The following is a 15136-nucleotide window of genomic DNA, read 5'->3' on the forward strand; positions in this document are numbered from 1 at the left end:
ACTTGTTATCAGGTCTTGCAATAAGTATAATATATGTTGAAACGTTCAGTAGAACAAATTTCCTGTAAAAATCAAGAAAAGAAAAAAAGGCAATGTGCAACTCATAAAACAAAAACAAATCTTTAAGGGATCATGCAGACAAAATACAAGTTTTTTTTATTCAAAAGATTTGCTATTTTATAGTGCCCCAGCGCTTTCCCGGCAGCAAGTGATGCTTCAGTCACTGAGAAATTAATCAATTTAAGTTAAAATTTTGACTCTCCCGCCAAATCGTGTGTACCGCGACGTCTGCCATTACGTCACAAGTACGGGTCTCTAAGCGAACTTCTAGTGAGCTGTTCAGCCTGTAGCGGGCTGCAGGGCCTTATTTACAGTCAGTCATACCTCCTAGATGGCGACGCCTTACTGATCTGCACCGCTATTTGCCTTTGTTTTGTTTTTGGCCGTATTTGCACCTGGCATGTTTTTGTTAAAATAGGTAGTAATCATTTCATGAAACATGGGGTATGTTCGACAAATAGGGTCACGTAAGACAATGTAGCTATCGCCAACTGGCCAGTGTCGTCTGAGACAACCCCAAAACGGCGCACTGCTGTGCAACTATATTACAAGCATAGTGCGCGCAGTACCAACAGCACTAAGCACTGGTACTTCTATGTTTACGTGTACCTTCACAACTTCCATTGTTTCTCCCTACCATTCTTACTGCTGCAAAATTAATATGCATTACACTTAAGCTAAAATAGCTCGTCCTACAAGCTTATAAGCCCTGCCTAACTTGCGTTTGCTCTTCCCAGCCTCAGCCAATCGCACGGCTGCGCATATGACGCCATATGTTCTAGTACGAAGGAAATGAGTGAATTGCATGGCCATTCCATTTTTTTTCTAATTATGTAGCTTATTTGAGCAAGGTTTACGTTAAAAGTGGCGTCAGCATGATTCTAACGAGGCATTCTGTTGAATGAACCAAACTTGTGTTTTGTCTGCATGGCCCCTTTAACGCAGAAATTTGGGCTAGTTGGTCATACGACTTCGACATGGTAAAAAGCGCACTAGACGAGGACACAAGAAAAGACAGTGACAAGGGACGAGCGCTAATAGCTAATAATTAGCGCTCGTCCCGTGTCACTGTCTTTTCTTGTGTCCCCGTCTAGTGCGCTTTTTACCATGTCGAGGCCCCTTTAAAGGGGCCAGACAGACAAAATACAATTTTGTTTGATTCAGAACATTTGGTGTTTTATCATGTCCCCAAAGCTTGACAGCAAGGAATGGTTTATTCGCTGGGAAATTAAACATTTTAAGCCAAAACTTTAATTCTCCTGCTAAATTGTGTTTCATGGCATCAGCGATGATTCAAGGCATGTGCCCAAAATGAACGTTACTATGACTTGATGAAGAATGCTGCGCACGGCAGAATGTCTGCTTCTTGCCTTCCTAGATAGCACGTCGATACCGCTTGAAGACCAATGTCCGCACTTGCTCTGCTTCTGACCGGATTTGTACCTGGCTTACTTTTGTTACGGTTGATAGTAATCGTGTTGAGAAATATTGTGTATGACTCGACAGGAACGGTCATGTAAATGGCGATCAGACAAGGCGCGTCATGTTAGACAAGCCCAACGAGCTTGACGGTTGTACAGCTTCGGCCGGCATAATGCACTGGTGCTTCTATGTTTATGTGTTCGTTTGTAACTTCCATTGCTTACTCCAGAATTACTGTTTTAAAAAGAGTGTGGACTAAGTTTAGGCTCAAACAGCTCATCCTGCAAGATTATAATCTATGTTTAATTTGCCTTGAATTTTGCCAGCCTCAGCGAATCGCAAGGAGATGCCCATAAAACATTATTTGTTCAGTACAAGAAAGTAGCTAGGGTGTCGCATTCCTGTTCACTGCTTTCCTCATTATACAGCTTATTTTAGTGATGTTCACATTAAAAGAGGCGTCAGTGCTACCCAAACGAGGCATCTTTCGAATGAACCAAACTTGCATTTTGTCTTTGTATCCTGTTTAAATCAAATACATGCTGGAGGGTGACAAAAATGCCATGAACATGTTGCTCTACGGTTAAGACGCTGTTACTATGTCAGACAGTTTGAGGCAACGCGCAAGTGCAAGCAAACATTCGGCGTTCAAGGCATCAATCTGTGTAGTTCCCCGTACAGGATAGCACCTAATGGAGTGCTGAACGACCCCCGCAAGCACAAAGAAGTTGCTACGGCAGTAGCGGACCGACGTGAGGATGCGCTGCTGTGCCTCCAGCTCCGTCCATTCCATTGCCTGAACCACGTGGGGATGCAGGTGGCGTTTGCTACAGAGGTGCTCGAAGGCTTCTGCATGCTGTCTGTCACGATCTCCACGCACAAACTCGACCGCCCGATTTAGACGGCTCTGATTCTTCCGCAGAGTCGCAAACAGTGGGCAAATGTCGTCCGTGCAGCTGATTAGCTGATGCTTCGGACTGAATTCCAGGATGGTTTTGTTGTTCTTCACACCTGAGACAAGCAGACACAGTAACTTCGGCGGAATGCTGGCAGAGAAAACCATTTTGGTTATGGTGTCATTCCACGAAAGCAGGCGTGCAAACGATTCTGCTGTCTGCCTCCGTAGGAACACATTGTCGCCAGAGATGGTCAGCTCTTGCAATGTCTGGTTGGAAACAAGAGCTCTGGCAACCTTGGCAGCTAGGCAGTAGGTGCCCGGCTCTGAGCTCAGAGAGAGTTCCAGGGAAGTGATGGATGCATTGACCTCCAGCATCTCAGCAAAGACGTCCCCGTTACTAGGGTTATGCCCAGCGTAGTGTACCTGTAGGCTGTGCACCATCGCGCTTTGGGCAAGAGCTTCACAGAGCTGTTCTAGAAGCGTAGTCGACATGTCACAAATGTTCCCAAGAGTCAGTTGCATTGGCCGTGTTTGGTGCTGGGTGAGAAATGAGGTCATGTCGGGAATGTAGGCGTCCATCAAGGGTAGTTTCACACGGCCGTAGCCACCTGTCTCCGCAAGGAGAGCTGCCAACTCTGCCCTTTGGAGCGAAACAAACAAGGAGAAAACATCATTGCAGTGAGAAACTTTTGAATCTACTGACTTACTGTTCACATAGCCATGCACTGCAAAAGCCGGGGACACGATAGATTCATCTATCAGTACTGACACCTAGCCTACAACAAAACCCGTATTCTACCCTCTGCGTTTAACATAACGCCAACTGCTGCCTAAGGATAAGCTGAGGAACCTTACAAAACAGAAACTACAGTGCATTACTACCAAGCCAACAAATCACTTCAATTGATAACATTACATGTCCTTTCCAGTGATGCCACCACTTACCAGCAGCCATCTAAGGCGACTGAACTCCCGTAGGCAAGTCGTACGCTGTTTCATGAGCAGAGGCCTTTGTGGCATCTAAGAAAATCTGTATTTCTATCCCTTTAACAAGCAAGCAAGCAGGGGTTACCTTCGGAAATCATCAATTTTTTTTTTTTACTACATTTGCAACATAATAAGGCTACCAGATTGATTGATTGTAGGGTTTAACGCGCCGACGCAACGCAGGCGATGGGGCGCGCCGTAGTGGAGGACTACGGATTAATTTTGACCACCTGGGGATCCTTAACACGCACCAAAATCTCGTACACACAGGCGTTTTTGCTTTTTGCCTCCATCAGAAAAGCGACCGCCGCAGCCGGGAATCGAACTTGCGACCTCGTGCTCAGCAGCGAATATGGCTACCAGGAGACGGAACTGGGAATAGGGGAAGGCAGAGAACTCTATGGAGGGATGAGATCAGAAAATTTGTAGTCAAGGAATTGATTCAGACAGTGCAGAAAAACAATTGTCTACGAAGGACTAAAATAAAACTGTTGCGTTAGCGTGCCGATTCTCCACACAGGCAGCCAGGAGTTTGCGCGCAGGTGTTAAAATCTTGTGCACAAGGCGATTTTCAAAGTTCACCTTTACTAGAAGTGCAGCTCTAAAAATGATTGATTAAATGTGGAGTTTTAACGCGTCGATGAGGTGCGCCGTAGTTGAGGGCTCCGGATTACTTTTTACCCCCGGGTGATCTTCAACATGCATCGAAATCTTGACACACAGACATTTTAGCTTTTTGCCTCCATCCAAAAAGCGGCGGCAGCTCTAAACCTACACCTTAATATATCATACAAGGCAGCAGCACACCTTACCCAATATGCAAGTGATACAAGTGAATGGACCTTTTTCAGTAGCGATATGCGGATGCGCGAGCTGTCAGGCCGACTCTTGCAAAATAAACACCTGGCGCATTCTCACTTTGCTCCCTAGGGAGGAGCTGCTACATTCTAGTAGTGCACCTTTTTGTACATACCAGGCCTTCCGACAGTTCGAAGTGAGTTCGTATGTACACACACAGAAGAAAAAAAAAGCTTGCAAAGCCACGAAAAGAGGCAAAGGCTGGCTACCCACGCAGCAAGCACATGGCTCCCAACATGCGAGATGACACGACGAAAAAAAGTAAAGAAAATGGCTCTCTACCCACAACAGATTAGTCTTGGCCATTGGCACCTGCTACCGCAGCTTTCATGTGAAAGGAACAGGTGACGGGGTAGGGGGCAAATAGGCGATGAGGATATTCCGTGCACAAGTTTTTTGACAGCGAGATCTTTCCTGCCCTGACTGCTAAGTTAGCCGTGACAGCCACTAGGAGGACTAGTAGGGAAAAAGGCGCATTCAAAACTGTGGCTCCTTGTTTACAGCTGCTTCAAAAGCTGCTTCCCAGCTGCTTCAAAAGTTGCTATCTGCCCACACCCAGTGTACAGCGTCCGCCAGTACCTATGTGATCATGGCTGCAGCAGAAACCATGCACGTCTGTGTGCTGGTTAACGTTCATTCATTTACATCGTTTGGTTCGAGACACCAAAGAAAGGTTGAAAGGGTGCTCCTGGGTACCTTTCTCTCTCCGATGCAGAAATGTCCCCAAATCTCAGCTCCTGGAGGACTGTGTTCTGCTCAAGTGCCTCGCACAGGCACCTGACAGCAGCAGCGTCGACATTTCTCGATGGAAGAACTAAGCGCTCCAGAGTGACATTTTCTCTGAGGGCATCCGACAATTGCCTGGCAGCGGGTGCAGTTATGTTGCCACCTTCAAGAGTCAGCGAGCGAAGCACCGTGTTGTTCTGCAGCATCGATGCGAGCGAAGCCGCTTCGGGTTCATCAGCTACACAGCCGGACAAATGCAAGCGCTGCACAGTGGCATTGGCCTCGAGAGCCGCGAAGACTGGAGCCAGAGACAAGCCTGGAGCACAGAGGTAAACATCTCGCAGGCACGTGTTGGTTGCAAGTGCTTTGGCTATCGAAGCCACATGCTCGGGTGCGACCAGCGTGGGGAACTCGATCTTCTGTAAGCTTTTTCTTGAAGAGTTGACAAGCGCCACCAGTGCGCCAACGCTTCCCGAGGAGGTGACATGGTACTTCAGGGAAGCAGACTTCAGATGGAAACAGTGTCGCAGCTGGTGACAGATCTCGTCACTGCTCTCCTGCGGCATCTCGGTGTTTAGAACTGCGAACTCCTTGAGAGTAACTACGCTAAACTCCACCGCCGACGCTATCCGGGAACCAGAGACGTGGCCAACCTCGAAGCCGTCGAGCACGAGTGTTTCCAGAGAACCCACCATGTGCAAATTCAGGATATTGCGAAGACTGACACAGCCACCGCGATACGTACGAGCTCTAATGTGACGTACGCCAAAACTGGGACGCATGGGAAATGGATCTATATGTTTTCTGAACGGCCATCTGTCCCAGGCTGGTGGCATTGAAAGAGATGAATCTTCCGAGTAAAAGATGTCGATCTCGTCGATGCACAAGTGTACATTCAGCAGCTTTGAAGCAATGGATGCGGCGGTCGCGGCGTCTTGGTAATTTCGGGAGTCGATGGCATGCGGTATAGCTCGAAAGCTGAGCACGCCCGGCCGCGTTTCCCAAAACTCGAAGCCGAAGGCATGAATGAGTTTGTTCCATGTGGTGACGTCTTCGCACAGCCAGCAACGCTGGTTCTGCTCCGCAAGACAAGACTGCTGAGGCTCGCTAAGATAGCAAAGAATGCTCTGCATTCCGGCAAGCTTTGCGCGCACAAAATCAGTCACCCGTGGCTCGGAGATGCGGCTTCTTTCCTCCATGGACGAAGTGATGTGAGCGGTGCTAGGAGCAGTTGGCGCATGTCATGCTATCACGGTGTTGTGCGTACCAAGAGCACACTGGTTCACTGTACCAACCGTACCAACATTGTACCAAGAGCGCCACCGTGCCGAAATTCTGGTTGTTTGATTCTTCCTCCATGTTTGTTTCTTTTGATGGGCAATGATAGCCGTGTCGATGCGTGTTGCTTCGAGCTGAGGTGAAAGGAAATTTGCAAAACTCCGCAAAGGGCGAAGTTTGGGTTCCAAAGATTTATGCGTAGCACCGCAAAATCATTAAGCGGCTTTCAGTGTTCCATTCCATCTGGAACAGTTTCAGGACAGATTCGCGTACGCAGCGTGCGTCACAGTACTTTATTTCAACCCAGGAGGACTAGGGCACAGAACACATGGGTGTTGTAAAGGTCAAAGGCGCATACTGAGGGGCCCAGCACACAGAATAAGTGGGATACAGTGGGGCTTAATTAAGCTTTCGATGTCACTGCAGTAGAGGAATATATTATTTAATTTTGTTAGATCGAAAGCGTTATAAAGCTCCCTCCCTCCGTCCCCTTTTCTTTTTTTTTTTTTATTTGCGAGCCCATTCAAGCTTTTCAAGCCTTGGCTCAAGGTGACGGCCTCCGATACTCCTCTCCAACAATTTGTCCTCCTCCTGCCCTCTTCCTTATGATCGCATACCCCTTCTCCGTTTCCTCTGCTATCCTAGAAGGTTTAGGGGGGAGGGGAAGAATTGAAAAAGCGTCCGCCTCGCCCTCCCCAATTCTACTGCCCTCTTTACTTCTTACTTAATTCCTTCACCTTTCTCTACTTTCATCCCTCTGCCGCCTATATATATATATATATATATATATATATATATCCATCCTCCTCCTTCTCCACTTCCTTTTCCTTATATTACCTTCCCATATCCTCCCCGCTATCCTCTTCCACAGTATTTTTTTTCTCACCGTTTCCTATCTGAATATCTCACTCTCTCTCCTTCCCTTCTTTGTACCATTACATTCCTCTTTCATCCCCATACCATTCCATTCTCCTCCCACCTCCCCCATATTCCCCTGCTCTCCGGCTAATATTTTCCCGACCTGCTCTCTCTCCACTGATTCCCTCATTCTCCATATCCCACTTTCCTTCCTCCACTTCACCACACTACAGTCCCCTTCCCCCCACCAATCACTTATCCGGCCACCAGTCACTTACCCAGAGGCTCATTCATCCACCAGTAACCTGGCTCGCCAGTAACATTACTGGCCGAATCGATCGAGTGACATGCAGACAGGTAGCCAAACAAAAAAAATTTCCCGTTAGTGAATTATTTCTGAACGAACAAGGTATTCCGAAAAAGACTCTCCCTTTTAATAAACTGTAATTGTCAGGTTCCAGCGTTGTATTACCTACTTTCTTGCTCATTTGATTTGAGGCAACCAATTACTTTTTAGATCTCTCTTTAAAATAAACAGGAATGACTCGATCTTTTGTGCTTGTTTCCAACACTCCTTTTAAAATGGCAGTCTGGAATTCCTTTCCGTTTGTAAAGAGCCTTTGACACATGGAGGAAAGAAAAGTTTTTCTTCCTCCATGCTTTGACATTTCTTTCCTACAACCATCCAACGTTGCCAAGTGTAAAAGACAAATGTTTACCACACCCTCGTCAATCAAAGTGATAGGCACTGGCACTGGGTAGGCACAGTCGGTGTTGGCGCACCAACAAAGATTGGTGCAAGCGCGCATTTTACTGGTGCAGAAAAACAGTGTCATGTAAAGCTATCTAATTATCACGAGTTCTAACTTGCATTGGGCAGCTTCATCTGTAAGCACTGGAAATAAGTAATTTTTACGTTTCTTTTGTTATTTGCGTTGTGCACTGTAGGGAAATAATAAAAAATTGTAGCACTGTGCATAAACTATCTGTTAACTGTTCTGTTGTTTGTCACCATTTCATCACAAATTAATTTTTACCGTGAGGTCAACACAGGCAAAACACATGGTGCTGCCCAGGGGACTCTGTACTCATCTCGTCGGTCGCCTCAGGGTTTATGAATCCAGGATCAAATAGAAGCCCATCAAGTCAAGATGAAACATAACACTCAATAAGGACGGACACCGACTAAACAAAACTTCTAAAATGTAAGAAACAAAAAATGCTCCAACTTTACTACGGAAGCCTAGTTCACAATAGGCAAAGGACAGTTCATGCTCGCTTACATATCCTTCAGCATGTGACATACGCCCCACGTGTATGACAGAGGGAGGATTCCTTCATTTCAATCGAGCATGTGGCATGTTGCATTTCCAAGGACCCCAAATAAAGGTGCGATTGCCAGTTTCCTTTTTGGTTAATTATTTTAAAGCTTGCCCCGTCAATCCTGCGACCTGTTGCATCCACATGCTCTAAAAGAGGATTTGAGGCTGCTCTTCTCTTTTCAGCATCATTTGGATGCTTGGATGTTACTTCAGCACCCGTCTTATAGACTACCCCAAGAAAATATTCTTTTTAAAGCTTGTCCTTGCCACCCATGAGGGTGTGCCTCAGCTTACGGCACAGGCACATGTGCCAGCTCAATGTTTTAATTTGGCAGCTTGCGGGTAAAGGCTCGATTATTTGGGAACGTAAGGCATGGCAGTACGCTTCTTTGGCCATGGATTAGTTGTCTGCAAAAAAAGGGAGTGCGGTCACACCAGAATCGGACTAATTATTGGGTGTGTTCTACCAAGCATGGGATCATGGGAGCAGTTTCTGGCAGCAGCAGACTACTTTAATTTTTTATGGTGGCAGAGAACGAAAATGCCTTTGCATAAAAATTTGTGTGCATGTCAAAAATCCTGGTGTAACCAAAGTTAAATGGAACCTCTGCACTACAGACTGCCCCGTACCTTGGGTGTAGCTTCAGTGCATAAAACACCGATGAGTAAATGTGAATTCGATATATACAAACTACGGAAATGCAATCAATGCAATCGCAAATCAATATGGGCAGGTGCAGTTGTCAGACAGGAGTGAAGCGGTAGTGAAATTAATTGCATAATATGTTTTCATTATAATCGGTGCGTGACGCAGCATTTTATAAGAGGCACATGACTCCAAAGATAAAATGTGTAGAAAAAAGATGAGCCATTCATCACTTATGTGTAGCCACTAAAGTGTGCCAGGTGAATTTCTTCTGGCTTTGCTGTACCTATTGTGTTTTCTAACTAATTTACCCCCACTTATTTGCAATTACTTCAGTGGACAAGTGGGAAACTGAAGCGGCCTACATTTTTCAACACACCATCGCCCTCAATTGGTTCAAATAAAATGTCCCACAATCAGTGCTGTTCTGTGGCTGCAGAAGCACTCACGACTGCTAAATATGCACTATTTGCTGCAAGAGGCTCACAGAGTGTGCACTATAGACTACGATTTCAGTGATCCAACAGATGTATGACCAGCAACCGCTGAAGAGCAAAGTGCATGCATTTGCCTCATCCTTTGCCTGTGACTGCTTTGATCGACTGATTGTAGGGTTTAATGCACTGACGCAATGCAGGCATGCCGTAGTGGAGGGCTCCGGATTAATTTTGACCGCTTAGGGATCTTCAACGTGTGGCAAAACCTCGTACACAAGGGCGTTTTTGCATTTCGCCGTCATCAGAAAAGTGGCCACCGTGGCCGGGAATTGGACACGCGTCCTCGTGCTCAGCAGGCATGGCCCCACAGTGAAGCAAAGTAACCAGTACAGTCTGCAAAGAACGAAACACACCCGCCGCCATGGCTCAGTGACTAAGGCATTGTGCTGCTGAGCCCAAGGACGTGGGCTTGATTCCCGGCCGCAGAGGCCACTTTTCTGATGGAGGCGAAAAGTGACAACACCCGTGTGTTGGAGATTTCTGCACAGGTTAAAGATCCCCATGTGGTCAAAATTAATCCGGAGCCCTCCACTACGGTTCGCCTCATTGCCTGTGTAGCATCGGCACATCAAACCTCACAATCAATCAATCAATCAACAAATGAAACAGGAGCAAGAAAACGTGGGTCCAAAGGCACAAGCTTGCAAATAATTGCTGATGTTTCAAGGCTCACTTGCTGACGATTATTGTTAAATGGGGCAGTTCAGGCAGGTTTATAAGGTGCAGCAGATGTACCCAATTGCTATAAATGAGCTGTGCCTTTGTTTAACGTTTATCAAAGTGTATTACTTGTAGCCCATGAGCATGGTGGCCCAAGGATATTTCCCAGGCTCAAGGAGGCAGAAAAAAGTGTGATTGTGTAGTTCACTTGTTTTCTTATAGCAGGCAGAAAAAAAGAGGGCTTATGGTAACTTTATTCTATATTCATCTACCACATGTACAGCAAACAGTATTATTGCAGCTGAGAAGTAATGCTGAAAAGCACAGTGAATCAAAATTCACAGCAAAGCGTATCATAAAGTGTTTTTGCTCAAGGAGCTTCAAGGAAATGCAAAGTGCACAAAAAGTGAAATTTATTCCGAGTGCACCGTACACATAATGAGATATTTTTTTTTCTTACTTGAGGAACAGTAATTGTGATACAGACTGAAGTGGATATATTATTCTGAGCTTTCGATGTTATCAATAATAATTTGTCTCAAATGTGGCCATGCAATTGCATTCCAATTAAATTTTTTAAATGCACAAATAAATACAGGTAAAATAAGTGGATGCTGGAGTGCTTTCAAAAAGAATAGCATGTGTAACTTTAAAATACAAAGCTAGCAAAACCTAGAAATTGCACGTTGGACAAAAACACCACTTTTTAAATTATCGCGAAGCGTGGTCACAATCCAATCCAAGACTAGATACTATCACAGCACTATAACACACGCCAAGGCTAAAGGAAGGACGTTTAGACTAATTTCTCCCCACACGCACCGAAAAGGACACAATTGGCAGTAGCCGACATACACACTCTGGGAATGCTGCCACAAGCAATGAATGATGCAGCAAAAGGCTGGGATGGGGGAAGCATTGTCTTATCACAGTAGGTAAAGAGAATTGAGAGAAAAAAAAGGCGAAGTGAAATGATCGTGGCATTTAGTTAGCAGGTAGTAAAAGATCCAAGTGAATGAGGGTTCTGGAAAAAGACATGGTAGCTATTGTACATTTAAACAGACTTACCTGTCAATAAAAAGGAACGATCAAAAAAGAGAAAAGCTGGTATATCGCACAATTTGCTTTAGTTATAGGCTTTGTGGTAGACCAGCTTTTCATTAGACCACTATGACAAACGCAGCTGAATGTTCATGCTCTCCAACTGCATTACAAATAAAAATGCATGGTAAAAAGTGTGCGCCATGTTTTTTTAGCTGCACAGACTTGGACGTATTTCGTTTTGCATCATACAATAACTACTCTACCAAAAGAAGCTTCCTATTAGGTCAATCTCAGAGATAGGTAAAAAAGTGAGAGGAGAGTTTTTCATCACAGCTACGTTAACTGTTGCTAATAAAGACCAATGCACAAAGCACACTTTGAAGAACACGTCAGCAAGCCTACTTCCAAAAATAAGGGTCATGCTTGAGACCTGGGCAATCACCGGGCCTAATTTTCTGCAACAAAGCAAGACAGAACACTCCTTTTTTTCTCCTGTTCGGCATTCTCAAGACGTAAACAACAAACAACCCTCCCTTTCTCTTACAGGCCTCCCCCACTTCTGTCAACAGACAGCGCCCGGGAGAACTCAACGTCAACCACAGTGGCAAGTCGGCTTCCCGCAATGGAGCCCGTCTTGAGGGCATGCATCAACTCGAGGTATTCGCTCAGTTCAATCTGGCCATTCTTGTTCAAGTCCACCTCATTGAGCATTTCCCGCAGCTGCTGCTCCGACACCGACTCCCCGGCGGCCTTGAGACTCCGGCGGAGGTCCACCACGCTGATGTAGCCCTTGTGGTCCTTGTCGATGGTCTGGAACTTCTGCACGTACTGGTCCATCTCCGACTTGGTGAAGCTCATGTCCACCTTCTGCTGGGACGCCCGGTTCACATCCCCGCCCATCTCGACATCGAGGAACTGCTTGGCCTTGCGGAACTCTTCCTCCTTGCGCTCCTTCGTCCACTTGAGCTCCTCCGCCATGATGTCCACCACCCTGGGTAGGCACTCGAGGGCCGCCTGTACGTTGAGGAACGAGAGCCGCATGCGGCGCCCGATGACGTCCACCGCGGTGCAGGCGTACTCCTTCACGGCGTAGCGCACTTCCGCCTCAAGGTATGGGAACTCCTCGTGCAGCCTCCGTCCCAGAACTGGCCAGCGCTTGCCCGTGATCGCGGCCAGCTTTGCAACAGACACTGCCCGGTCGCCGTAGCTCCTGGCCAGGTGCTTGGCCACGGCCGGCTCGAGCCCAAAATCTTGGACGAGGCGGATGTACAGCGTCGGGGTCCACATGTGGCCGCCCTCGAGAACGAATCCCAGCGTCTGCGACTTCTGCTGCGGCTTGAGGTTGCACGCTTTGATTGCTGCATCCATCGTGTGCTCAGCCATGACGCGGTACGTCGTCCACTTGCCCCCGGCAATGGTGACCAGGTTTGAGTCGCTGATGTATATTATGTGGTTCCGCGCAATCGCCTCAGTCTTACCGGGCTTGCTCTTGTTTAAGTCTACAACTAGAGGTCTGATGCCGGCCCACGCCGACAGCACGTCGCCTCGACGCACCACGACGTCCTGGTTCAAATAGTGGCGAACTTCGTTCAGAATAAAAGAGATGTCATCTTCAGTAGGGGCCGGGTTGTGCGTGACGGGACAGGGCCTGTCTGTGGTGCCAGCGATGGTGGCGTTTTCCCACGGGAGGAAGAAGATGACGCGACCGTCGCTTGTGTCGGGGTCCAACAGGCCCATGTTGTCCGGGCTGTAGTAATCAGGGAGAATGATGTGCACACCCGAGCTCGGCTGGCAGATGGGCTTACAGTGCGGGTCGTCCATCCTGCGTATGTTGTCGGTAAACGGCCCGGTGGCGTTGACAACGCACTTCGCCCGAATATCGAACTCGTTGCCCGTCAGCATGTCCTTGACCTTCGCCCCGCACACGACATCTTTTCCGTTCTCGTCGGTCTTTTTCAGCAGCGCGACGGCACTCACGTGGTTGGCGATGCTGGCCCCGTTTCGCGCCGCTGTCAGCGCTATGCTGATATTCATGCGGGCGTCGTTGTGCTGACCGTCGTAGTAGACGAGGCCGCCGCAGAGGTGCTCCTTTTTCAGCATGGGGAAAAGTTCGAGGCACCTCTTGGAGGAGAGGAAGTAGCTCTTCTTTAGGCACTGCTTTCCCGCAACCACGTCGTACATTTTGATGCCGACCCAGTAGTACGGCACTTGCCACCAACGGTAAATGGGAAGCATTATGGGCAGTGGGCTCGAGAGGTGCGGCGCGATCGCAAGCAGGTTTGCACGTTCTTGCAGGGCTTCGCGCACCATCCTATACTGCTCCATGTCCAGGTTCATAATGGCCTTCTGGAGGTAACGAACACCACCATGGATTAGTTTTGTGCTTCGGCTGCTGGTTCCCGCTGAGAAATCGTACGTCTCCACGAGAGCCGTCTTGAGGCCCCTCGTTACGGCGTCCAACGCAACTCCGGCGCCGGTCGCTCCGCCGCCGATGATGAGCACGTCGAATTCGGGTGTCTCACGGAGGTTCTTGAGCTGCGTAGCCCGCGAGGGCAGCGGGAGGTGTGGTCGAGACGGCGCATCGGCGGCTTCGACGACGACTCGTCGGGAATCGTTGTAGCGGGCCAAGCCGTAGGCAGCGATGAGTGACCCCCCACTCACCCAAGCCACTGTGCGAAGACGTCTTGCTGCCATAACTTACTAAGCAGCAACGCGCGTGCCCTGCAGCGAGCGCACGCAACAGAAGCACAAAAGCCGCGGAGTGGCGCAAAAGGTGACCCTTTTAAAAATGGCGTCTTTTGCGCGACCTACAGTCGCAAAAACTGAGCCGCGGTTTCTCACTATTTCTGTTTGCTACCGTAGAACTTTGCTTACGTTAGAAAATTAAAATAACAAGTTTTAATGAAAGTTGAAATTTAAAAATATTTGTAAGCGTCAATAAAGTATTTTAATTTATACAAATAGTGGCGCTACAGCCCTCGCTTTTTACTGGCCATGTTTTCAGAGACTGTTCCAGCTTGTCGTCTGCTGTAGGAAATTTCATGGAATAATACCGATGCACAAGGGCGTAACAAGTCGGGGGTGTGAGGTTGGGGGAGGGTTTGGTGTCAGAACACCCCACGAAATTTTCCGAGCCCTGCATCCTCTCTTCCCCTTCGTTTCGGACTTTTCTCGCCAATGCTGTTTACACGTACACAAAACGGAAAACCCTCGAACAGTGTCAGTTTGTTGAAAAAATGTCTCCTGGGAGCCCTGTGTGCACTCTTGTTTTATGTAGATATTACAGGGATCGAGGCATCTAACTGGATTTAATAATGGCGGAGCTGCTGTCACTGGCCGTAAGTTCGCCATTGCAGGAAAAAAATACCGAGGAAATTCCGAGCGCTCGTGAGCGCGTGCCTCGCGGTGACCGCCGACCCCCCTCCCCCCGGCACACGCAGTGGCTTTAGCAATAGCAAAAAAAGAAGAAAGAAAGACAGAAAAGGAACTGGCAAAAACCCCGAAGAGCGCGAAAATGACGAGCGCTCGTGAGCGCGTGCCTCGAGCGCGCCCGCCGAGTCCCCGGCTCGCGCAGTGGCTTTAACAACAACAACAAAAAAAAAGGCAAAAGAAAACGGCGCTGTCATCAAGCCCAACAACGCATGTAAAAAATAAATAAAAAGAATTCCAGTGCTAATGCTAAATGTTAAAAGACACCCTAATTGGGAGAGGTCCCCGAGGACGCCGCATTCTCTAGAAGCCCTCACGGATAATCGGAGGCATTGCTCGCGAGTGTGCCAATTCTTCCCGAGACGGCTCGGAGATCCCGCCACGGATGCCTCGAGTTGATGACGAAGAGCTGGTGAAAGTCTACAATGCTGAGGATGACTTTGCATCCTCC

At 47.8% G+C, this 15136-nt stretch overlaps 2 protein-coding genes across 2 annotated transcripts; both read right to left on the reverse strand.

Annotated features, from left to right (window-relative positions):
- Nucleotides 1-1980: 1980 nt before the first annotated feature.
- LOC144173907 (uncharacterized) lies at nt 1981-6427 on the reverse strand. The gene is made up of 2 exons (XM_077702232.1): nt 4922-6427; nt 1981-3020 (listed from the first exon to the last, which is right to left on the reverse strand). Exons 1-2 carry the CDS (start codon nt 6148-6150, stop codon nt 2066-2068), a joined length of 2184 nt encoding a protein of 727 aa, XP_077558358.1. The 5' UTR covers nt 6151-6427; the 3' UTR covers nt 1981-2065.
- A 4019-nt stretch (nt 6428-10446) lies between these two features.
- Gpo1 (glycerophosphate oxidase 1) lies at nt 10447-14062 on the reverse strand. Its single transcript, XM_077702233.1, has one exon. It carries the CDS (start codon nt 13948-13950, stop codon nt 11797-11799), a length of 2154 nt encoding a protein of 717 aa, XP_077558359.1. The 5' UTR covers nt 13951-14062; the 3' UTR covers nt 10447-11796.
- Between the last annotated feature and the right edge of the window lie 1074 nt (nt 14063-15136).

This window comes from Haemaphysalis longicornis, unplaced genomic scaffold, assembly GCF_048455015.1.
Source record: "Haemaphysalis longicornis isolate Haplotype H1 unplaced genomic scaffold, Haemaphysalis longicornis Haplotype H1 scaffold_3, whole genome shotgun sequence".
Lineage (NCBI taxonomy): Eukaryota > Metazoa > Arthropoda > Arachnida > Ixodida > Ixodidae > Haemaphysalis > Haemaphysalis longicornis.